Genomic DNA, 25,445 nt, shown 5'->3' on the forward strand with positions numbered 1-25,445 from the left:
ATGTCACTGATGACATCTCAAACGACATAAATGATGACATCACTGATGACATCATCCAAACTTCTTTCGCACACATTGCTCTATAATCTACTATGACATTAGAGGCCTGAATGTAAGTACAAAATAGCTCAGAATAATATGAAGCATCAGTAATACCATTACAGATACAACCCCCTTTGATAGAGCGAGCCTGGGTTTTGTGCAAGATTGACCCTATACCATACACTTCATGGGTAGCCTCATTCACATCAACAATTAGCCACAGATATGTAGGAAACCTTCATTGCACGTGGTGTTGAATCTGTATACCACTTTTCAGAGAAAGCCAAGTTCCTCAAGATACTCAACATCTGTTCCAAAAGGAACGCCCTACTATGGACAGATTTTATCTGTATCAAGCCCCTCACAGTCACCAAACGTCCATTGAGAAATTAAGTTGATATGAGTAGAAAAGTGGGTACTGTAAACAGTGTTTCCTCTATGAAGAGAGTATACTGTATGCAGACATGAGAAATACTCCTCTGTGTATTAAAAAATATCTACTGAGATCAGTGTACTCTCTTCTCAACATTTGTAAAAAAGACACTATTCACTTAAAATAACCAATGTCTGAAGCTTTTAAAGATTATACTAAGTGAAGCCTTCAGAATGTGGTGAAAACGTTTCAGATAGTCCATCTTTTGAAGCAAAAGAAGCTCATGTATATAGTACCTGGTGCAAACAGTCTTCTACGCTATGTAGAAACTGACACACTAAGACAATTCTGTCTAATAGCTGCTTACAATACTTAGATTCTACTACAAAGAATCTTGACCCTGTTGGACACATTTTCTGCAGAACCAAAAAACATGTGTGGAACATACTGGACACAATTCATCAACTATCATCTACACACAGAGTTACTCTTCAATACAAAGAGTTATAACATGTTCATTACATCAACACACCTATGATGCATTAGCAGCACCTGCATTTTGTAAGCACTTACAACCATTTGCTGGATACAGGCAGTACAAAATTAGGTGGAGAGGTAATATGGAAGTTACCTACCACTATGTAAACTGTAAAACAAACTAGCGCACTCATTGGATGATGGCATTATTGATGTCATCAATGATGCCATAGTGATTTCATCAATTATGCCATTTGAGATGTCATGATTGATGTCATAAATTATGTCATAGGACGTCATGAGTGATGCATTATGGGCGGTCATAAGCAGGCAGTGCATCGCGGGGAGGGGCTTGTCAATGTCTGTGTTTTTTAGTTCAAAATGTTAATTTTGTCACTTAAATATTGACCTAAGTATAACTATGTATATTCATGTACCCAGTGACAGTCATCACTGGGTAGTTATGGTTAGGACCACTTTTACACAGGAAATACATTTTTTTGTTTTGCCAATAACTTGGTGCAGTTTGGTGAATCTTCACAAACGTTTCCACAAACAAAGGTCTCATCCAACTCAGCTCCTTTCTGGGAAACTTTGGGGTGATACATTAACCGAGAGCAAGAAAAAAGGGCGGAGGCCAAAACTCGTTTTCCTCATGCAGTTTCCCATACGGAATAAACAGAGCTGCACCAAATTTGGCAGAAAGTGAGATCTTTACCCATAAACCATGCTTTTATGATTTAATTTCAATCCACTCAGTAGTTTTTGAGAAATTAAGGTTCAAAATGTATTTATATATCATGCCCAAGAGGATGCACAGACCTGTCCAATCTAAAGATTAGATCTGATTGGCTGCCACTACATCAACAAAGATATAGCAGCGGCCATTTTAGGACTCAGTCACCTGTCCTCAGAAAAGGTAAAAAAGAAACATGCAGGGACAGGGTAGGGATACCCTGGCACCCTAGGTCAGGACAAAAATTGTACCCCTTATTTCATGGGGCAGCATGCTATTTTTATTAGGAGTAGTCACCCCCCAACAAAGACATCATATGGCCCTAGAGACAACTTCAAATTGGCCACATCATTGTTTAAAGGGATCATTTTAGCCAACATAACTGGTGGCTAAAATGGCCGGGTTGATGATAAAGTTGCTTGCTCTGCTTCTTCTGCCATCATCCTAAGTATAGAAGAATTACTTTCTGTAATCTGTATCTGCCTGTGTATTGCAATGTGAACATTTTACAACACACTTCAATGGGTGTTATATACTGTGTAAGGGATCCAATGATGCCATCAATCTCATAGATTATACTGAGACACCTCATGTCGCATATTACCTTTGATGTCATGTTATTGCTAGTAACACATTTTACATTTGACTGTTCTAAAGGCTGAATGGTAAATCTTAACATCAATATTAAAATGGTTTCAGGATAAAACAATATCTATTTCCTTGTGACTTCTTTTCAGGGGTGGCTGGAACAACAGTGACAATCAGTGGATCTGGACTGGGGTCTGTCAATTCAGATGTGACAGTGACAATCGACAAAGTGGCATGTGTTGTTCAATCAGTCAACGACAGTGAAGTTCAGTGCGTCATTGGGAATCACATGGGGGGAAACTTTCCTGTTGTTTTCCACCATGCTGTGAAAGGCTATGCTGTATCAAATATATTCTTCATGTATGCATTCAGCATAGACACTGTCTTCCCAAATGAAGGTATGTACATTCTGTAACTAAATACATGAACACTTTTTGAATTGTAAGCCCATTGTTTGCACCTATATAATATATTGTCCATGTTAATTGTAAAAGTATAATGCGATTGATGTTAGAAATGCGGTTGACGAATTCCGATAAAAATCAGAAGTTATTGGGACCCATTTGAGTCAATGGAGGTTTTTCGCCTTGGGTATCCTATGGTACCTGCATTTAAGATTCTTAGAAAGTGACATTTGATTTACAGTGTAGCAAGGCAGAGCAATCAAAGTCTGACCCAGGTAGATGCTAAGGCTTTGAAACTCAGAACATATTATTGCATTAGATAACACTCAATTAACCTTTGCAAACTCGGGTCCTCATTACAACATTGGCGGTAACTACCGCCTACCGTCACGGCGACCTCCACCAACATACCGCCACCGTGGCTACCAGCCGTCTACGCGTATCATGACCACGAAGGTATACCACCAGAATGCTGGCGGAACACCGCTGACGGTCATGGCGGCACAGCAGCACTGCCACGCCAGCAAAACACCACCGACCGTATCATGAGCAATGATACGGCCTGGCGGTGTTTTGCTGGCAGATGCTGCTGCTAACAGCAGCGCCGTGTACCGTCTCCAGCCGGGGGACCCCCTGCAAGCAGGTAAGCCGGGTTCTCTGACCGGAGAGGGGGCTGGGGGTGTTGTGTGTATGGGGGGGTTGTGTGTGTATGTTTTGGTATGCGTGCATGCGGGTGTGAGTCGCATTGGATGCATGTGTGAATGAGTGATTGAGTGTTGTGTGTTGTGAATGCATGTGTGTGACAAGGTATGTTGGTGTGTGTTACGGTGTGTGGGTATGTATGTGTGCATGCGTGGGTGGTGGTGGGTATGCGTGTGTGCATGTGGGTTTTTATATGTGCGGGGGGAAAGAGGGAGGGCTAGAGTGGGGGAGGGAGAGGGGGCAGGGGAGACCCCTATCTCTGCCAGGGAAGGAATTCCCTGGCACTGATAGTGCCTACCGCCATGATTTTTGTGGTGGTAAGTTTGTCACGACAACCATGGCAGTAGGCCGGGTCGTAATCCTGAGGGTGGAATTGTGGTGGCTGCCAGGCTGGAGACCGAAGTCTCCAGCCCAGCGGCTGTTACCACCCTGGCGGTCGGTGTGTTAAAGTGGCAGTGTTGAATGGCGGTTACCGCCAGGGTCATATTCCCATTTATTTTACAGTCGGCCTGTTGGCAGTATTAACTCCACTGTAACACTGACCGCCAGGGTTGTAATGAGGGCCTCAGTGTTTTGTCTTTAAAAAATGAAAAGAACATTAATGCATACACAGATAAATGCTGCACACAAAATTACAAATATTTACAATATTGAAAATTGGAACCCTTGCTAAATGGACTTCACAGAATAACCAGGGTGACAATTACATATCCTAGAATCATCAAAAGGGTCAACTAGCCTCCTAAGTCTAGTCTTTTCCAGTCTTCTGTAAGCTACTATAGGAAAATGTGCACATTAACAAACTATAACCTTGAAAAGAGCAATACAATACAATAAGATGTATACAGATTTTCACTATACAAGAGTCATGCCTACTGTTTTTAATTGTAGTAGTCACAGTTAAATGAACAAGGCTCACAGCAACTAACATTTCTTTTTATTGTAAACAAGAAAGATCTTCAACGACAATAGCCAATCAGTATGAGTGGGGGGGGGGAAACTAGAAATCCACTTGATACATATTTCCCGGTGTGCTATCAACACCAAGTAAAAATGAGGTGCGCCAGAGGTTTCTCCAATTTATCGTGTATGTTCCTCTCCAAACCCTCATATAATCCAAATACAATCATTGGCAGACTTATCTCTACCTGTCTATTTATGATGGATAAAATCATCTTGCCCACTTTTTCCCAGAAGGTTTGAATTTCCTGACACCGCCACCAAAAGTGTATTTCATCCGCACCCTCTAGGCCGCACTTCGGGCAGTTGCTCGTCCTGTGAATTCCTACTCTAGCTAGCCTTCTGGGAGTCCAATAGGTCCTGTACATAGTGAACAAGTGATTATTTTTTAAGGGGGCGGATTTCACCACAGACCACAGTATATTCATAGATGCCTGCCAAAGATGAGGGAGGTCAAGTGCTGAGAGACTAGATTTCCACCCCTCTATGGGTAATGGAAGAGAGGCATCTTTGGCTTGTATTAATACCCAGTACCACCTTGAGACTTCTTTCTTTAATCCCTGGGTGACTATAATTTTACTTTCCCAACCCGTGACAAGCCCTGCCTCAGGCTCTCCTTGTACCCAGTTTTTAATTTGTATATATTTGAAACTGGATAGCTTAGCATTTGTTGCACCACATAGGGACTCCCATGGAATCACAGAGCCCCTGCTAACTATTTGTCCCCATCGTACAATTCCTACCTCTATCAATGGAGTAGCTCGTGCATCTTGTAGACATATCGGTGTACCGGGCAAATCCCAGATTGGAGCCAGCTCACTGTAGTACGAGATTCCCAGTCTCATTCTCACTGCAAACCATATCCTACAAGCCTTAGTAAGAACTTGTAATCTTACTTTTTTGTAATGCCTAGGATGGCCACATTTATAGAGAAAATGTGTGCCCTTCTCCCAGAGACTCCCTGTTAGCGCCCGCAACCGGGAAGATACATATTCTTTAGAGAATAGTGGTCTAATGTTTTTCAGTTGAAATGCCCAATAATAAAGCTGGAAATCTGGAAGTGCAATTCCTCTGTCTAACTTCTTCTTCCTCAATTTCTTCCAGGCTATTCTTGGATTTTTATGTGACCAAATGAAACTAAGTACTTCCCCCTGCAATTTCTGTAGCCAGTCAGCTTTAAAAAATAAGGGGAGAACAATAAAGATGAAAGTGAATTTCAGCAGTATCACCATTTTTATTAAATCCGTTCTACCTAGAATAGAGAGTTGTAAATGCGACCATTGGAGGAGAAGCCTCTTTGTTTTCCTAAAAAGATTAAAAAAGTTCACCTGGGCCATTTCTGCCAAATTTCTGACCTAGATTGTATAATGGCTCGGTCAAGTGTTTGAAAATGTGGGAGCCTTTTCTGGCTTTCTACAGAGCTACTTTTTCTCATTCTTAGCCCGGGGAGACATAATATGAATAAATCTTTTGGCATTTGAATATGGCAAGAGTCCAATGATTAATTATTAAGATGCAACAGAGAGGAGATGAGGGTGTGGATCTGTTCTTACTCTTTCCCCCTCAGGTTGATGGAGGCTGCCTTTTTGGTGTCAACTCTTGGGTTAGGGATCTGACCAGAGTCGGGACACATTGCGGTTCCTCCTGTCTTTGGTTATAAATGAGGACCCAAAAATAAAAAAAGAAAGATCTTCAACCTTTGTTAATACCTTTCATCATGAACAGACATAACCTATTGACTTTAATGTAAACGGCAGCTTTTCACCATATAAAAAGAAAGGCTTTTAGATTTGACATATAACGTTGTTTTCATGTTGCTTAGTAAGCACTCTTGAGCCCATAACACAAGGACTCAGCTGTCCCAGGACCCTTCAATCACTGAATCTGGTGGCTATTTCTTTCGATTTGACTTGACAGGTCTACATTTGTTTGCAAATGAGGTGATGCAGCATTCTTGGGGCAATCATTCTCACACACTTGGCCATGCCCACGTCCGGAGGGACCAAAGGGTACTGCACATTTAATTCTTTGAAACTCCTCAGTCCCTGTTGGCTCCCCCACTACCTGACACACTGTATGCAATACTGCTGATGGAGCTCACTGATTGTCCATCAATCTCTCTAGCTTAAGCAACTTTATGAACTGAACCCTCACTGCAATGTTTTGTGTGCTACGCCTGAAGTGAAACAAATGACAAGATAACACAATCCAAGTGGAAACATTTAAGTGGGGCTGCAGATGTTCTGTTCCTGGTAGCAGTCTCAAGCCACGGCGGCTAGTGCCCAGAGGCCTTCTGAATCCCAGCATTTTGAGGATCTGTTTCTTAGCTTTTTTCTGCTGCTGGCACTAAAGTCTTGAACTTGCTCGTGTGACCACTCTCCTTTCATAAATTCACTAGCCACGAAGCCCTTTGCAGGGTAACTGAGCAAAAAACACTTTCATTTTCATCAGCAGGTCCCCCACCACTGGGCTTGGTTGAGATCCAGGGAGCTGTTGTGACCAGCCCTTGAAAGATTATATAAATATCTGGAGTAGACAGCATCTGCCAAGTGAGAGTTTCTTTAGTTAATATGGAACTTTCTGTTCCTCCATACTCACTTTCAACTTCCTAAGCCTGCGCAGGAACTTACTATCCTACACAGAATGAAGTAAGTTAGGCAAGAGGTGGTACATTTTAGTAACAGAAATGGTTGGACAGTAACGTGAACACCGACATTCCCCATTCCCTCTCCCGGGATACTTACATTTACAAATGTTTCTATACACTGGAGAGCCACTGAGAGGTACACTGCTGCCTTTGGGCAGTCATCCTAAAGATATCTGCAAGTGTCCCAGTATTACAGGAGCACCTGCTTTCTAATATTGTGGGTTTCCCTTTGCCCTAAGGCTTTAGAGATGATGCCATGATTCCTGCAGCTGCTCTTTGCCTTTCTTTATTTTTCTCTTGATTTGTTTTCATTTGATTTTTTTGATTTTTCTTCTGATGCCTGTTTTCAGTGCAGATGCTCCAGCCGTCATGGGGCATCCATTCACACACACACTTGGCCATGCCAGCACCAGGATAGGCAAAAGGGGACTGTGAGGTGACCTCCTTGAAGCCCCTCCGTCCATGCTGGCTCCCACACTTGCTGACAAACTGTGTGTAGTGCTGCTGCTGCTGAATATGGTTGATTCTTCATGAGTCGCTATTGCCCACCCACCTTCAGTACCTGAACCTCTGCTGCAGTGCTTTCTGTGCCATGCATGAAGGCCTACACAATACAGGATAACTAAATCCAAGTGGGAGGTGTATGTGGGACTGAGGATGTTCTCCTCCAGGTGGCAACCACTAGAGCTAGTATACAGTGGCCTTTTGAATACCACAATCTTGAGAATCTGAATCTCAGCCTTTCTGTTGCTTCTGGCAGTGCTACAGAGGCTTGGACCTGCTCTCCCATCCACCCAGTGACCTCCTTATCTAACCACTCTCCTTCCATGAACTCCATAACCACCAGGGCATTGAACTTTTTCAAGATGACTGTCCCATGGCATATCAAAGGAGACAACTGAAAGAAAGCGGTATTAGAGTTTCATGTTGCTGCAAATGGCTGCTGGATCTGAATTCTGTTGGAGGCTATCAATGAAGATTGGCATCATAAGTACTTGTTCTCACCACAAAGATGGAGGCAGCAAAAGATCTTTTCAGCGAAGCTTCAAGCTTGTATTCCACTACCTCAGATAAGGTGGAATTCTCAGATGACAAGGAAGAGGAGGATGTCATTGTAGAAAGGATGCAATTGACTTGTGGCATTTGAGGAAATTGAGCATGTTTTAAATAAAGCCATGTAATGGAAGGTCATCTGACAAAGAAGTACTGTACTGAGTGTAAAACTCATCCTCGTGTAGCAACCTTTGCTCAAAGCCCAGTGGTTTTCTTATGTCGACCAAACATTCTTGCCATTGGGTACCCTAGACATACTTCCCCTTGTGGTCCATATCTTCATCTGCATCAATGTCCTGGAATAAAAGCTGTTTCTTTGCATGAGGGTCATTAAGCGCTGAGTCAACAGTCTCCTTGCTGAGTGATTGTAAGTGTGACTGAGAAGGTTTTAAGACTCACCTTCTGGTTCAGACTCGATATGAGTCTTAGAAGTGCACTTTCTTGCTTCCATTGCAAACAGCAAACAGGAAAATATAGAACACTGAAAATAGTGTTTTCTTGTATATAAAGGTTGCTATGCAACCAATTATGATCTCACAAGATGAGAAAGAAGCTACAGTAAAGTTTTTCTAGTTTAGGCAATAAGAGTTTTCAATTCTATTAAGGACATGGAGGTAAGGTTTATGCTTCTCTAACTTCACTGCATTTGTTTGACCGCAGCCAATTATAAACAAGAAAGTCAAAAAACGACATTTCCTATGAACATACGTATACCAACAGTCACATGTTTGAATAAGGCAGCTAGCCTTATATTAAATGCAACCACCATGTTAGCTCCTCTTTCTTTGCCCATCAACACTGGGAACTGCCAATCTGTAATTCCGGATTCATCCAGCAATAAGAACTTTCAACCAAGGGAAACATGAAAAACAGGAGTCCTCCATGAAAGCCACCAACCGTGGGCTCTGTGGAACATCTTCTCCATGAAGAATCAACTGACATTTTGTATTAAGTGAGGGAGGTCCAACTTTGATAAACTAGGTCACTCAGCCAGCACTTGAGCTCAGCCTGGTTCAGGATTGCTTCTTACCATTTACAAAGAAAGTTCAAGTTGTAATCATTGTCCACTTAGAAAAAAATTATAACAGGGTGGGTACCCACAAAAACACAAATCGTGCAATTCAACAATAATGAGCATGTGATTTGTTCACCATAACCATATTTATCTATTGGCCAGGGTGGGAATAATCTTCCCTACGTGTCCTTAATAAAATTGAAAATTAATTTTTTGGGGAACAAACTTTATTGCATTTTCAAGATATCTGACAGCACTACATATTTCTGGTGGGGTTCTACATGCAATTTACATCGTTAACTTCAATAATCAATAACGTCTGGTAAAGCTCTCTTACATTGAAGATCAGCAGGTATGTGCTAGTGATGTTCACTGGCCATAGGTACTGCATTTCGGACAGTCTTATACATTTAATGAACATTCCTGGTGAACTCCCCTCCTATACCCCCATGGAGTATTTTATGGTAGAGCTGTTCAATCATCTTATATGTGGGGTGACCGGTCGATAGAAGTATTTCATCCAGCAGTAGGTATTAACGCTCCAGAGATCCTCCCCTAGTTATCTTCTTTCATTTGGTCCTCTGGATCCCTCAAGGTGTCCACTGGGGCCTCCCATGCTTGTGCTGTTTCGATAGAGCCCTTTCCCCTCTTTGCATCCTGAAGGCGCACCTCTGCCTTGTAGTCCGCTCACTTGCTAAGTTCTCTTCTCTATGTGTTCAGGCTAGGGCCTCTTGGATTCTTCCAAATCCTAGCTATTTCTCTTTTGGTGAGGGCAAAGGCTAGGTTTTGGAGTTGGCTAGTAGCTTTATTCTTGCCTATGTGTGGGAACCAGCCCAAGAGGCAGTGCTGCGCTAAGCAAGCTCAATGCTAGTAGCTAGAATCTCTGTGATGCCCCCTCAATATGTGGCTAACTCTGGGCATCTCCAGAACATATGATAAAACTCCCCAAATTCCTCTTCACATCGTGGGCATTTAGCATCCGCTAATGGATAGTATCTATTGACTTTCACGGGTGTTAGAAGTGCCCTGTGTAAGATATAAAGGTTAATAAGCTTAAATCTTGCATTTCTGTTTCCTTTAGTGGTATTGTATAGGAGATATTGTTTTAGTCCCTGTCATCTGTCATGTATGGCTACCTCCTGGTCTGCCTCCTAGCGATCCTTCATTGTTGTCAGAGGGCTCATTATATCTCCCTGGAAGTGTCTATAGAGGCAGGTAACCACCTTGTATGTCCCCGATGCCGTCAGGATATACTGGTAGTAAGTTGCGCCTCACAGCTCCATCAGTCCAGCCCTCAAGTGTTTGCGGATGGCTGCAGTGAGCACTGTATGCATAGGAAGTGGCCCTGAGGTAGGCCATATTGAAGACGGAACTCCCCAAAGGTGAGGAGCACTCCATCCTCAACAAGGGCTCCCACTGTAGTAACTTAAGACTCCAGCCATGTCTCTAGTCCTCCCCATGTACCACCGTGAGGTAGCTCCTCAAGGAATCTGAGTGGTATGTCTGCTGAGTATGGGTATCATATGCACGCCCTGCAGAGACTGGGAGCCCAGCAGCGAGGTGTGATTTGAAACTTGGCAGTATCTTTAGCGCCTAGTGCTGGAAGACCAAGCAAGATCCAAGCCAACCTAGTTGTTTCTGGAGCCATAAGGTCAATGTCCCGGCGTGGCGTGAGTCCGCTGGTGACCCACTGCATAAACCATTGCATCTGTCCTACTAAGTAATAAGCCTCAAAGTCCGTGACCACCACCCCCTCTGTCATTGGACATTGTAGGGTAGCTAAGGCTATTCTTCTCCAGCCTGAACCCCTGATGAAGCTTGTTACTATCTTATCGATGTCGTGGAAATAAGAGCTACGGATCCAGATCGGGAGTCTCATAAAATAGGGTGGCAGGCAGAACCACCATCTTCAGCAGCGCTGTTTGGCCCGCTGCTGAAAGCCGTACTGTGGCCAAGAAAGTGCCGTTGGTCCTAAGGGTCTGAATTCCCCTTCTAATGTTTCCCTCCAGTAGGTCATCTGGGTTATGGTACATGCAAACCTCTAAATATTGAAAGGAGTTATAGAATTGAAAATTCTTATCGCATGAGCTAGAAAATGTTTTATTCTATGTCAGGATCGCAGGCTCTGAATATGCTTGTTTAAAGCCTTATGCTCGTTTAAAGCTGTGCCACCACAACTGACACAACACCAGTCAGCTGCTTTGAGGATATCATCCAAATGAGAATCTAGTGCAACATTTTTGGAAGCCATGCCTTCCTTAGCTGAATGAGCACCAAATACTGACATGTTGCCTGCCTCTGGTAAGAGCCAACACATCCATCTGGCTAAGGTGGCAGCTGCCACCAGTCTATGGGGTTTTTGTAAAGCAATTAGCAATTGATCCAGCAGATCTGATCAAAATTCACTCATAAGCTTTCAAACATTGCACCACATGAAGCTTATTATTATCAGATAAGAAACCATCTGGGAATTAGATTTAGTTCACCTGGTAATAGAAAATGAAACGAGCAAAGGGAAACAAGCATTCCACTTACTTCTGGGGACTGCCCTTCCCCTGAGGAAGTTAGTGGGCTAGACACTCTATGAGAACGCACATAGATTTACATGTTCTCCATGTGGCCGTCAAAGGGTTTGTGCTACAGTGTGTTGAACATACTTGTCCTAAAGACAAAATAAGCATCAAAGAGTATTGTCCTTGACCCCAAACATAATGTCCTGGGCATGCTGAAAAGGCTTCCATGAAGGAAGAAAAATCCCTCTAGTGCACTAATAAGTCAGCTAAATCCACCAGAGACCTCTTTAAGCTGGTCAACATGCTCTTTGTACCCTCAGGCTTACCCTGCACATAGGTTCCTCAGGATTTCTGTAATCGAATTGTGAGTTTCTTTCACACTAAAATTCTTAATAATTATAATGAACTTGTTCTCCTCAACAGAGAATTGCTGACTTCCTCGCAGGGCATTCCCCTTGCAGAGCTAAGTCCCTCCGAGGTCAGGCTCTCCACAGACAAACCTACAGCATCTCTATCCAGCTTCCTTCGTTTGACTCTGGAGCAAACGGAGCATCATCTTCTTAGTACAAAGTCAGGCTTCCCCTTTGAACCTTGTCCTCCCAATATTTTGAAGTTGTCGCTTACGACCATTGCTCCCATCTAACAACAACCCTGAACAAAACTTTTTTGTTAGGATGTTTCCCACATTTATGGAAAAAAGCTGTTGTTAAGATACTTCTAAAAAAAAAAAAAAAATCTGGACCCCACAGGTTTATCAAATCTAAGCCGGAGCCTCCCCCTTTCTTCTGCACCAAGAAGATGGAACTGAGAAACCTGTGAGGATGGGGGATTGACTAGCAGATGGCTCCCTTCTCAAAGAATGTTTGTATTTCTGAGTAAATCAAATTCTGCTTTTGTTCAGAAAAATACATCCTTGGGGAGGGAAACTCTGGTGAAGGGAGTAATAGAATTCCAGTTTGTATCCCTGTACTGATTCAGAACCCATTGGATCTTGAGGTAATTCTTTCTGAGTATTTAAAAAGAGGTGGGTTCTGCCCCGCAAAGTCACCTCTGTTAGAGGAATAAGTTTGCAACTGTAAATCCAGATTCATGGGAGGATCCCTATGACCTTCTCTATTGCCGTCTGTGGAAGCATCTCCTCCTGACGTGGGATCTTGAGGGATAGAAGGTGATATCATAGTTGGAGTCTTGCCTTCCTCCCTATCCATGCAGGGATTAGTCAAATTGTGGGCCTTGGTAGAAACCACGGCCAGATGATCGCCCTCTGAGTCTCACAGCCCTGCCAAAAAAGTATTGTCAAAAACCTTTTCTAAGTTAGAGTTGAGCCCTGTTTATGGCGCTGTATGTTGACATAAACTTGGCCAAATCATTGACGAAAGGGCCACAAAAAAACAGACTCTGGTCTATAAGACCAGCTTCAGAGGATGCTAATGTGTTTATCTTTGGATCTATCATCATGAGGACAGAGCGTCTGAGCTCTATAGAAATAGCACAGTTCACGTTTACTAGCTGACACATGGCCTGTTGGTCCCAGCCTACCAGTCCATCGGGATCAATGGGGGTTGCTAAAATTTTGACCTGAAAGCCCAGCTCCAGAATTTTCCTAAGAGGGCTAGTCACATCCAACAGCTTGTCTTGGCAGTTGTGCCAAGCTCTATTCAGCCGCTACTTGAGGTCCTTAGAATATTTTTTCAAAAACATGACCATAGTTAGATCTACTTCAGGGGTCTCGGTGACCTTGCCTGGAAGGTTTGGCCTTGGGCATTCAGACTGGAGCCAGTTTCTCACCTTCTTGTCAAAACAATGCCTGATGTGTGTTTGAACATAGTCTGCCTCTTTTTGGGGGTGTCCAAGTTAGTTGTACAGGGGTGGATGATGTCGCTGGGCTTGAAGTCCAGCACCTTCAAAGGTTTGGGAAAGAAAGACGAATCATTGAGGTGATCTGAGCATCTCTTCTTACTGGAACCTGGCTCATCCTCCTGGTCAATCTCACTGTAATCCAAGGTACCGGAGACCCAAATGACTCTATCTTGGAACAGGATCTAGGTGAAGGGAAAATGTCCAGTGGAGGTGCACTATAGCCTTGATCCCCTGAAACAGTGTCAGACAGCTGTATGAGGGCCCCTCACAGATTTGAATTTGGCTTTACCCTGTCTCGCCATAGGCAAGCTGTTGCTCTCAGTCAGAGGGGGGATTGGTATTCATCCCTTTTGAGGGCGTAGCCTCTCCGGTGTTGAGTAATGGGGCCCAAAGCCCTGGCCTGGTCTTTATTCACAGACTGTTGGCCACTGGAGTCCAAAGCTTCCACCTGGTCATGTTCAAGGGAGCACTCAGAGTCCTCCTTGTAGTGCTCCAAATCCACTTCAAAGAGATCATAAAGGGCCCTTTTGACAATTATTCGGAGTATAAGATGCACCTCTATCAAGGGAATCTCTTGCACCCAATATGAATACAGTTAGAGTGTAAAAACCACAATCATGGAGAATGAATAAATAAGAGTGGAGGGAATTGCCTGAAAAAAGACTCTCAACCGTTAGCTTGATCGATATTTTACAACTCTGGGTGAAAGTGCACCACAGGGCATCACGGGGGAGCTCACCGAGTCAAGAGGTATAGGCGGGAAGAGAAACAAACTGCCAATTAGTTTAATCAAAGCAGCGCTTGTGGGAGCTTGAAAATTCACTGGCTCATATACGCGAGAGGCCTGTACTCATAGAAAAGGGACTACGTTGGTCAGAGAGACCAGTGCATCCCGCTTCTACTCCACAGTATCAAAACTTCTGTGGCACAGCTGAGTGAATGAGAGACGAAGAGCGCCACATATGTAAAAGGGAAAAACATGGGATTACGCAATAAACATGAGCGTCAATGCACAACTGAGAATGTCATACACTTTAGCCATCATAAGAAAACAGTAAAGTAATTATGCCCCACAAGGCTATTCTTAATAGTAGTATAAATTACTTAACAAGTACTTTGTATAAAAGGAATACAAATACACTTATCTGGCTGTGCAGCAGCAAAGAAAGAGGAACTAAGGAGGTGGTGTCAGTTAACATAAGGCTAGCTGCTTTATGATTGGAGCCTGTTATGGTTGATATATGTATGCTTATGGGAAATGCAGTTTTTTGACTTTGTTTAAAACTGACAGCTGTCAAATAAATGTAGTAAAGATAGAGAAGCATAATCAGAGCCTCTGGTTCTAGCATAGAATAGTGTGCCACCCTTTCATAGCACTTATTTTTTATGCATGCCATTGTGGCAGGGGATAGGATACTATTGCAACCTGTGACACTCAGCAAAATCAGTTTTTTTGCTTTGGAGCGTGGCTAAATGCTGACTGGGAATTTGGGCTCACCTGCTTAATCTGTGAGCATTGGAAGAAGAAGGATGGGCAAATGGGTAATGTAACAATATGAAAAGCAGCACAGCAAGAAAAAAATAAACAATGAGGCATAACATCTGTACCTAAGATTATAGTAACACAACCTCTGGTAATTGAGAGGCTTTGTTAAAAAGATAACTAACATAAAGCAAGTGAAACAGAATCATGGCACAATTTTATGGTATGTTATCTGTGTGTGCATGTGTGTGTGGGTGTGTGTGCGTGAGCGTGTATAGTTGTTTGTATTTATTTACGGGTGGAGGCATTTGATTAAGAACATTTTACAAAAACTTTCTGTATTGTTGATCCATGCTGCCTGTAGCACACTTTGGCCCTCATTATGACTTTGGCGGTCTTTTCCTAAGACCGCCAAAGCCACGGGCGCCAGAAGACCGCCAGTGCTGGCGGTCTTCCGACCACCATATTACAAGTACTGTAGGATTTCCACCACAATTTGGGCAGAAATCCTCCAGTAGTCATGCTGGCAGTCGGAGGTGCAGAGGCAGTTCCACTACTGGTTCCTCCCCACCAAAAGTACTTCACCAGCCGTATTATGACCTGTAATATTGCCTGGCGGTGTCTGCATGGCAGTGCGCTACTGGCGGTGGAAGCGCCTATTCCCGTTCCCTGGCAGAAGACCTCCTCGCTGGACAAGGTAAGTCGATCGTCTGTCAGGGGAAGAGGATGAGGGGTGTTGTGTGTGCGTGTGTGAGTGGGTGCTGTCTGCATGTGTGAGTGTAAGTGTGTATGCCTGTGTGTATGGGTGTTTGAATGCGTGTTTTAACACGTGTGTATGTGTGTGTGTATGGGTGTCTGAATGAGTATTTGAATACATGTGTGTATGCATGTGTATATGGGTGTTTGAATGTGTGCGTGTGTGTGGGTGTTTGAATGCATGTGTATGCATGTGTGTATGTAAGGGTGTTTGGACTCGTGTTTGAATGTGTGTGTGTACGTGTGTGTGTATGCATGTGTATGCATGTGTGTATGGGTGTTTGAATGCGTGTATGATTCTTGAAGTGAGTGCATTATGGAATGTTTGTGTGAAGGCTTGTATGTACGTGTGTGAGTTAATGTGTGTGAGTGAATGCATGTATGTATGCGGGTAAGTGAATGCGTGTATGTAAGTGTTGGTGAATGAGTGTATGCGCGGTGCTTGTGGGTGTGTATGTGCGTGTATGCGGGGAGGGGCGTACTGTTATGGAAGGAGGGTAGAGGGTAGGGGAGGGAGGTGCTCTCATGGAATGAGGGTGCTGCCATGCAAGGGGGGATGAAGGTTTTTTGGAATTACAGGGCGGGGTTGCAGGAGTCGTCTGCCGGTGACAGGAAAAAAAATTCCTGTCACAGGTAGCCTTTCCACCAGGGTTTTCATGGCAGTGCTACTGCCGCAGGAACTGTGGCGGGAAGGAGACTCGTGATACTGCCGGCGGTCTTCAGTGGACCGCCGGGTCAGAGATGCTGATCTCCGGCTCTCCAACCGCCCTGGTGGTACCAGCGGGGATGTGGCAGTTTGGCAGAGGCCAAGCCGCCACACTCATAATGTGGTGGTCTGCACCGCTGGCCCGTCGGCAGTGAGACCGCCACCGCAGCCCTGAAGGTCTTCAAACCACCAGGGTCGTAATGAGGGCCTTTGTGTGCCTGATGCTAGCATTCATAGTTTCTTTTGTTCTTTGGTAGGTATGTGATGTAATGCTTAAATGATCGGTTGAAGGACGTTGTTACATGCAGCCAGTCAAAATATTCAGTTTTAGTGAAATTATAGATTGCTAATTTATCACCTGAAGTAAATATCACCAGCTATGCTTATTGAGGTACTCCAGGGAAACATATTTCATGCAACCACCAAAATTTCCAGCAGCTAATCAAATACCACCAGTGAATAAAATAAATATTGCTGGTGATAAATATATTGCTTTCCTGAAATGTTATTGTGTGATTCCTACTAGTACTCATAAATATCTTGTAGCCCTAAGGGCCAGATGTACGTAGCTTTTTTCTTTTCCCAAACAGCCTTATTCCCTGAATTTGGCCGTTTGCGACAAGAAAAAAACATTTTGGTATGTACAACCTTATTTTGCGATTTTGTCATCTATTTACCAAATTGCAAATTCTGGTTTGCAAGTCACTATTTGGAAGTGATGCGCCGAGGGCATCCCTTTTAAATAACAAGTCGCAGTGGTATGTAAGATTGTTTTGCGACCATGAATGCAGTCGCGAAACAATCTGTTACCACCAACTTCAAGTTGGTGGTAACCCATTTGCAAATGGGAGGGGGTCTCAAAAGAAACTCAAAAGAAACTTTTCATTTTTTGTAATGCATCTCATTCTCCTTTAAGGAAACATGCTGCATTTTTTTTTGAAAACTGCTTTATTTAAAAAACAGTCACAGACATGAGTGCAGCCATTCCCAATGGGGTCGCAAATTGGATCCTACCTCATGAATATTAGGGGCACATGTATGTTCCATTTTTCCTGTCGCAAACGGCCCGATTTGCAGAATCGGACCGTTTGCGAAAGTAAAAAAACAATTTTGGTATGTACAGGCCCTATTTTGCAATTCAGTCATCTATTTACCGAATCGCAAAATAGGTATGCGAGTCACAATTAGGAAGGGGTGTTCCCTTCCTAATTGTGAGTCGCAGCGCGATGTAGCATTGTTTTGTGACTGTGAATGCGATCACAAAACAATCACAGTTACCACCAGTTTCAAACTGGTGCTAACCCCTTCGCAAATGGGAAGGGGACCCATGGGACACCTTCTCCTTTGTGAATGGCAGCGAAAATATTTTTTCAGAGCAGGCAGCGATCCGTGGGACCACTGCCTGCGCTGAAAAAATATGTCATTTAAACTTTAAACTTTTTATTTTTGTTTTTGAAATGCATCTTGTTTTCCTTTAAGGAAAACGGGCTGCATTAAAAAAAAAACTAAAAAAAACAGCTTTATTTAAAAGCAGTCACAGACATGGTGATCTGCTGTCTCCAGCAGGCCACCATCCCTGTGAGGGCGGCCATTCCCAATGGGGTCGCAAATTGCGACCTACCTCATGAATATTCATGAGGTAGGTCATTTGAGACCCCATTGCGAATCGCAAACAGTGTAAAGTACACTGTTGTACAGAAGGTTTTGTGGCTAACAATTTGCGACTTGGAAAGAAGCCGCAAATTGCGAGTCGCAAAACTCTGGGTCGTACATCTGGCCCCTAATGAGGTAGGTCAATTCTGACCCCATTGGGAATCGCAAACAGTTTGCTTGACACTGTTGTACATTTTCTTTTGTGGCTCACAATTTGCAATTCCCAAACAGATCACAAGTTGCAAGTCGCAGAAGGAAATGTCATACATCTGGCCCTAAATACACCCCTATCACTCCAATCCCACAGAACGTAACTCTAGAGAAAGTCAAACAGTTCTGGATTGGCCTGAGCGGAGACCATCTAAGAACCCTGTTCATTTTCAGCGATCGTCATAATTATCTGGTAGAGAGTCTCCCGATAATCTAGATTTCTAGGTGTTATGCAGTTACTGTAGGTGGTGTTGTTTGTATTCCTAATGGCTATATTCGCCAATTTGGTAATTCAGTAGAGTTGATTTTAGCACTAGATAAAATATTTCCATGTGTAACTGCCAGTTGTATTCGAACGCTACTAGAAGGCAATGAGTTTTAGAAAACACCATTCCGGGTGGCATAATAACCTACAATGTAGCTCTGAACCACAAATAGGGAAAAAAGGGAAATTCTTAAGCAAAGAGAACAAGCTAATCAGTATGATTAAGGAGGACGTGGAGAAAGCAAAGCCTTTATACACTTCTTAAATTTCACTGGTTTGACTGTTGATGCAGAGCGAGTGGGAGTGAGTTCCGTTTTCTGGCAACTGCAACCAAGATCAAGCTTCATCTCAAAGACTTCCGCTAGAACCTACAGACCTTAAAAAGAAATGTGCCTGATATCTTAGCGCACGCCATGGGTGTATACCATTTACGATGTTCACTGCGGGAAGGAGTCTGGAGCAGTATACAAGTTTCTGTTCTAGGCAACGTGATTTGAACGTCCCTTAACTGACAGCCACTGCAACATGGTCAGAGAAGGGGCAATGGGATCTCTTGGTTTAGGCCCAAAGCTAATTTAGCAGCATCCTTTCGCACCAGTAGATGGTTGTGGTTTGTGCTTTGAGGTTGGTCCATACATGTAGTGTAATAGTCCAATCGCACAGAAATTAAAGCATTCAACATTTTTGCTCTCTGAGAAAAACAAAACGGGTGGAGTTTCCATTTTAATGTAAGAAACTGAAAAAAGAAACTGATTATGGCAATAATTTCAGAGTACGTTTTTTACCCTTGTGCCAGGGACTGGGTTGGACCTAGAGGCAGCAACCAAAACGGCAGTTCCAAAAAGGAGAAGGCCTCCCTGGTCATAAAATCTCGGTCTGCTCGCCAGTTGATTTCAATTGATTGGTGCACATCTAAATTGCAACCTCCACAGTTATTAATGCAGATGAGAAGCGCATCACCAATATTTGTTAAATAAGTTTGTGTCATTTGTATACATAAAAAAGGCCAAAATACCAGATAATATGAGCCAAACCAATATCTTAAAATCTATGGCAAATTGCTGATCATTCCGCTACTGAAAGATACAAACCACTTTGCAAGCTACTGTTTCTCATAACAACTCATTTGTTTTCTCCCCTTTCAGGTAGCTTTGGTGGTGGCCAGCTACTCAGAGTGAATGGCACAGGCTTTGATAGCAATAACTCCCGTGTATTTATATGCACCTCAGAATGCAGAGTTAACCAAGCACTATCAAATTTAAGTACTCTCTTTTGTGAAGTTCCACCTAATAATGGTAAGTAGAGACCCACACTGAAGATGTTTTGGGATTTCGTAGTACTTTTACTAAATTGTTTTATTGTAGTTTGTATAATTGAATGAGACCAAATAATACATTAATATATTATACATACGACGATGCCAAGAATTTACCACAGACCGCACCTCCTCTAAAGACACAGGTGTAATGTCTGAACCAGTTTGCATTCTGCAAAACATAACTTATTGCAATGAATATAGGGCCCGATGTAGCAAAGGGTTTGCGCCTCTTTGCTATTCAGAAATGCATATTGCGAGTCGGGACCGACTCGCAATATGCATTTCAGAATCGCAAATAGGAAGGGGTGTTCCCTTCCTATTTGCGATTCGGAGTGGAATGCAATTCCAAATGGAGTCGCAGTTACCATCCACTTGAAGTGGATGGTAACCCACTTGCAAATTGGAAGGGGTCCCCTTGGGACCCCTTCCACTTTGTGAATGGACCCACAAATATTTTTTCAGGGCAGGGAGTGGTCCAAGGGACCACTCCCTGCCCTGAAAAAATACCGAAACTAAAGGTTTCGTTTTTTTTTTAAGTGCAGCTCGTTTTCCTTTAAGGAAAACGGGCTACACTTAAAAAAAAAAAAACTGCTTTATTTAAAGCAGTCACGAACATGGAGGTCTGCTGACGACAGCAGGCCTCCATGTTTGCGAGTGCCTAGACTCGCTATGGGGCCGCAATTAGCGACCCACCTCATGAATATTAATGAGGTGGGTCATTGCGACCCCATAGCGAGTCGCAGTCAGTGTCTGAGACACGGTACTGCATACCAATTTGCGAGTTGCAAATTGCGAGTCGCAGGGACTCGCAATTTGCAAGTCGCAAATTGGCATTTTGCTACATCTGGCCCATAATTTGCACTGTTGTCTGTGAATATAGTAATTGCAATGTGGGCTCAACATTGAGAGTGGCCCTTGGTGCAAAGGCCACTTGAAACCCACAGTAACATGCAGTATATCAACAAAAGAGATGTACATACATGTCTGGTGTCCAGTGCAAATATCCCAAAGCAGTGTGTCCCAAGCACCAATTGCCTATTGTTTGAGTTCCTCTCTCTGGGGCCCATATACCATTTATCTCTCTGCATTCCCTGTTTGCGGCTTGGCTACTGCAGTTGTACTGCCAGGTTTGAAATACTAAGCAAGAACAGTCCTCCTTAGAAGAAGTGTAAAGATAGCATATGGCCTTCCATAACAAGCCCAAAGAAGAGCCCAGCCCTCAAAAAATAATCAAAATGATAATCCTGACAATTAAAAAATAATGCATTCTCATGAGTGAATACAACATTTATGTAACGTTTTAAAACCACACTCATTATTCATTGCAGATAACCAACATTTCTAGGCTTCAGCACAAAATATCTGAGTGTCATATCCTGAAGCTTCTTGAAACTGAAGTTTGATTCCTACATTTCTTATTTGAATATTATATAACGTAAATGTTTTTTTTACTGTTGTTTCTTCTGTCAACAGTCTCGCCTAATTCATGCACCTAGCTTTGTTCAGACTATTGTACATTTGTGTATGCACTTACTTTCAAATGCTTCACACATGCTGCATCCCCATTATAAGATGCCACCACCCAACTCTTGTCTGGAATTCTTTTTTTTCTTCGTTGTCAGCTGGATAAAGACCTCTTTCACACTATTTATCTATCCTCTGGTCAAATTGTACATTATCTCTACTATTCAGCCTGTGGCCATCTAAACGACATGGATAATGTACTGTTTTGCCAGCTGCTGGATAAATAGCAGGGAGTATGTACTACTTGTCAGGCAGTCACTCCCTCAATGAAAATGTGTATCTGCTGACATCCCTCCTCACCAAATGCTCAAGATCATCATAATGCAAGAATATATTTTTGGGCTATGATGCCTTTGATTAGAATTTGCTTTTCTTCATGACACTGCTTTAGAAAGACACAACATTGGCGAGTGTGAAATATTCAACCACATTTTTATAACCTCCTTTGTTAAAAGCAACTTTTTTAATATCAAATTAATTGGATATTTGGGCATTTCATGGACTATTTGAATAGCAAGTTCAGATCTTTGTTGCACATATCTTTACAGGGACTGGTGATTCAGAGAGCTGCAGTGTCCGTGTCATCAATGGAGGAGACTCCATCACATATCAAAGTCCATATACCTACAGAGCTTCTTTGACACCAACAATTAGTGATGTGATGCCAAGACGAGGAGGCACAGGTGGTGGCACCCACCTTACCATAACAGGGACAGGATTCAGGTATTTGCACACAAATAACTCATGGAACAAAATGAACTGTTGAAGATGAAGTAGTGACTGTTTTAGTAAATACCAGTTTTAAGTTGCAGTCTACTATTGGTCAGCACAGCCTTGAAAATACCATTGAAGGGCTTTATTTACAAAGTTAAACCTACACTTTTGGTGGAAGTTTAGTATTTATTTGCTAGTCACAAACTACCAGTGCAATTTTACATGTATTATATTTACAAAAGCAGAAAAGATAGGAGAGTCTCTGCTTTCATAAACATATTACATGTAAAACTATACTTGTAATTTATGAATAACAAAAAAGTAGTAAACGTACATCAAAAGTGTAAGTTTACCTTTGTGAATAAGGCCCAAGGATAGTAATATAGAATGACTAAGTAAAATCCCAAGGCAAGCCAGCAAAATAGTTATACAAGTGTGTATGAAAGAACTTGCTAAATCTTCAAAACAAAAATCTTTCAGCCTGAGAGCATGAGCGTCTGTAAATGTTCCCACCAATTCAATGGAAGAGTTTCTATTAGCAATGTAAAAACAATGGGCTAATTTGCAAAGGTAAACTAAGACATAAGATTAAGTTTACTAAGTTTTGGTATTCACAAAGGTAAGGTACTACTAGTAATTTTACTACTTGTAAACTTATGGATAATAAAGTTACTAGGAGTAAAGTTACTACTAGTAAGCTTACTAGTAGTAAAGTTACTAGTAGTAACTTACCTTTGTAAACACCAAAAGGTAATACACTTAGGCTTAAGTGTAAGTACTTTAAAGTTACTACAAGTAAAGTTACTAGTAGTAAAGTTGCTGCTAGTAAAATTACTCGTATTAAAGCTAGCAATAGTAATTTACCTTTGTGAATACGAAAAAGTAGTAAACTTACACTTAAATCTACTTTTACCTTTGTGAATGGGGCCCTATATCTTCGCTACGCGTCTCACAATAATTTCAAATTACCTATATCTGGCAAGACACAGATGATGAAGAAGGGGACAGATTGAATCCTCCTCACTATTATGATCATGCCCTGAATAAAATGCTAGTGAGCTAGATACATCTCATCAGAGCTAGACTCATCACCTGGTCCACTGATGGAGTAAAGTGCTTCATAGCAGTGGTTGTTCAAGGAGCAGCTGAAATACTAGAGCTCCAGTTGCACACCTTTGATATGAGAAGAAATGCATTGACTGAGATGCTTCAACCAGACTTCAATCAATCAATGGTTCTTGTAGTGTGACGCTAATCACCTGTTAGGGTCTCAAGGCACGGGGAAGGTGGTTGGGAGGGTTGTGCAGTTCAGTCGAAGAGTCAGGTTCCTGAGGTTCTTCCAGAATTGAAGCAGTGGGGGTGATTGCCCGAGATGTAGCGGTAGAGTTCCAGGTCCCCTCAGTGAGGTAGGAGAAGGATCTTCCTCCTGCTGAGGTCTTGTGGATTCTTGAAGTAGTGGCCAGGGCCAGATGGGTGAAGCGGAGCGGAGATGTCTGGTGGGAGTGTAGAAGGAGAGGCAGTGGTTGAGTTATGCAGGTTCGATATTGTGCAGGGCCTTGTAGGTCTGTGTGAGGAGCTTGAAGGTGATTCTTTTGTTGATCTGGAGCCAGTGAAGGTCTTTCAGGTGACTGGAGATGGGGCTGTAGAGGGGGATGTTCAGGATAAGTCTGGTTGAGGCTTTCTGGATTCTCTGCAATTTCTTTTAGTTTTCTTGGGTGGTGCCGGTGTAGAGTGACTTGTAGTAGTCGAGCTTGCAGCGGACAAGCACATGGGTGACTTTCTCTTGGACTCATTGGGGATCCACTTGAAAATCTTCCAAGAGCGTGTGGAAGCAGTAGGATGAGATGGCCTTGATTTGGCGGTTCATTGAGAGCGAGGAGTTGAGGATGATGCGGAGGTTACATGCATGGTCGGTGTGTGTGTGTCTAGAGAGGTTCTGAGCGCTGCAGGACACCAGGAGTTGTCCCAGATGTAGGGGGCGGTGCTCAGAATGATGACTTTGGTTTTGTCAGAATTGAGTTTGAGGCAGTTGTCCTTCATCAAGACGTGACTGCCTTCATCCCGTTGTGAACGTTGCTCTTAGAGGCTGTAGGTTCGTCAGCGGGGGAGAGAATAAGCTGGGTGTCGTTGGTGTAGGGAAAAAATGTTGAGCCCCTGGCTTCTGATGATGTCTGCAAGTAGATGTTGAAGAGGGTGGGGCTCAGGTAGGAGCCTGAGGAACTCCGCAGCTGATCTCTATAGGTTCTGAGGAGAACCGGGGGAGCTTGAATCTCTGGGTTCGGCCGGTGAGGAAGCAGAGGATCCAATCTAAGGCTTTGCCCCAAATGCCGGAGTCGTGGAGTCTTGGGCAGAGCGTGTGGTGAGAGACGATGTCAAAGGTGGCAGAGAGGTCCAAGAGTATGAGGGCTGTAGTTTCGCCTCGGTCGAGTAGAGTGTGGATGTCGTCTGTTGCGGCGAGGAGTGCAGCCTTGCCGCTGTGGTTGCTTCTGAAGCCTGATTGGAAGGGGTCCAGGGTATGGTTAGTTTCGATGAATTTGGTGAGTTGGGCGCTGATGCCCTTCTCAATGACTTTGGCTGGGAAGGGGAGCAGCGAGATGGGTCTGTAAATTTTTAAGCCCATTGGCTCGGCAGAGGGTTTTTTCAGCAGGGGGTTGATTCCTGCATGTTTTCAGTCTTCAGGGAAGGTGGTGGACTTGATGGAGCAGTTGATGGTGCGGCACAGTTCGGGGGCGATGTTGGCGCCAGATCGGTTGAAGATGTGGTGGGGGAAGGGGCTCGAGGGGGCACCAGAGTGGATGATTTTCATGATCCTTAGGGTGTCATCAGTGGTGAGAGTGGTCCAATTGAGCAGGGTTGGCTGAGAACTGGAGCATTCGGGTGCAGTGGTTGCGGGTGGTGTGGGTCCTGTGTTGCAAAGCTGTCACAGATGTCTATGATCTTGTGGTGGAAGAAGGTGGTGAGGTTATCACAGAGGTCTATGTGGGGGGGGGAGATGTTTGTGGTATCCGTTCTGGGTTTGGCGAATTCTTTGATCACTGTGAAGAGTTCTTTGCTGGTGTGTCCATTGGCATTGATACATTCCTGTATGGCAGTTTTCTTTGGTGCTCTGATGAGGTGGTGGTGTGTGTGGTGACAGTGGTTTTGAAGGCTGCTTGGTCAGCTGGGGTCTTGCTGCTCCTCCATCTTTTCCAGAGCCGTCTGCAGGTGCGCTTGGACTCTTGGAGAATGGGGGAGAACCAGCTGGCTTTCTCGGAGGGCTGTTTGCCGGAGGGTTTCTTGAGGGAAGCCAGGCCTACTTCATCTGAGCTATTACTGCCATTTGATAAAGCCCTTATTGACTCCCTTATGGCTACATGGTAAAGCCATATTCATTTCTGTCAGTCAGTTGACCTGTGGCTTGAAAACCTCAAGTAGCTTCCAGTGGTCTGGACTTTTTTACAGAGCGC

The 25,445-nt window shown here is 43.4% G+C and overlaps 1 protein-coding gene across 2 annotated transcripts in view; it reads left to right on the forward strand.

The window, feature by feature from the left end:
* The window catches only part of LOC138282757 (fibrocystin-L-like), a 735,329-nt gene that overhangs the window by 412,415 nt on the left and 297,469 nt on the right, over window positions 1–25,445 (forward strand). For both annotated transcript variants that reach the window (XM_069220628.1, XM_069220629.1), the window contains exons 41-43: window positions 2,366–2,614; window positions 19,589–19,738; window positions 21,834–22,008. In XM_069220628.1, coding sequence (XP_069076729.1) covers window positions 2,366–2,614; window positions 19,589–19,738; window positions 21,834–22,008 — 574 coding nt within the window. The remainder of the gene's footprint in view (window positions 1–2,365; window positions 2,615–19,588; window positions 19,739–21,833; window positions 22,009–25,445) is intronic.

The sequence above is a fragment of the Pleurodeles waltl genome, chromosome 2_2 (genome assembly GCF_031143425.1).
Source record: "Pleurodeles waltl isolate 20211129_DDA chromosome 2_2, aPleWal1.hap1.20221129, whole genome shotgun sequence".
NCBI lineage: Eukaryota > Metazoa > Chordata > Amphibia > Caudata > Salamandridae > Pleurodeles > Pleurodeles waltl.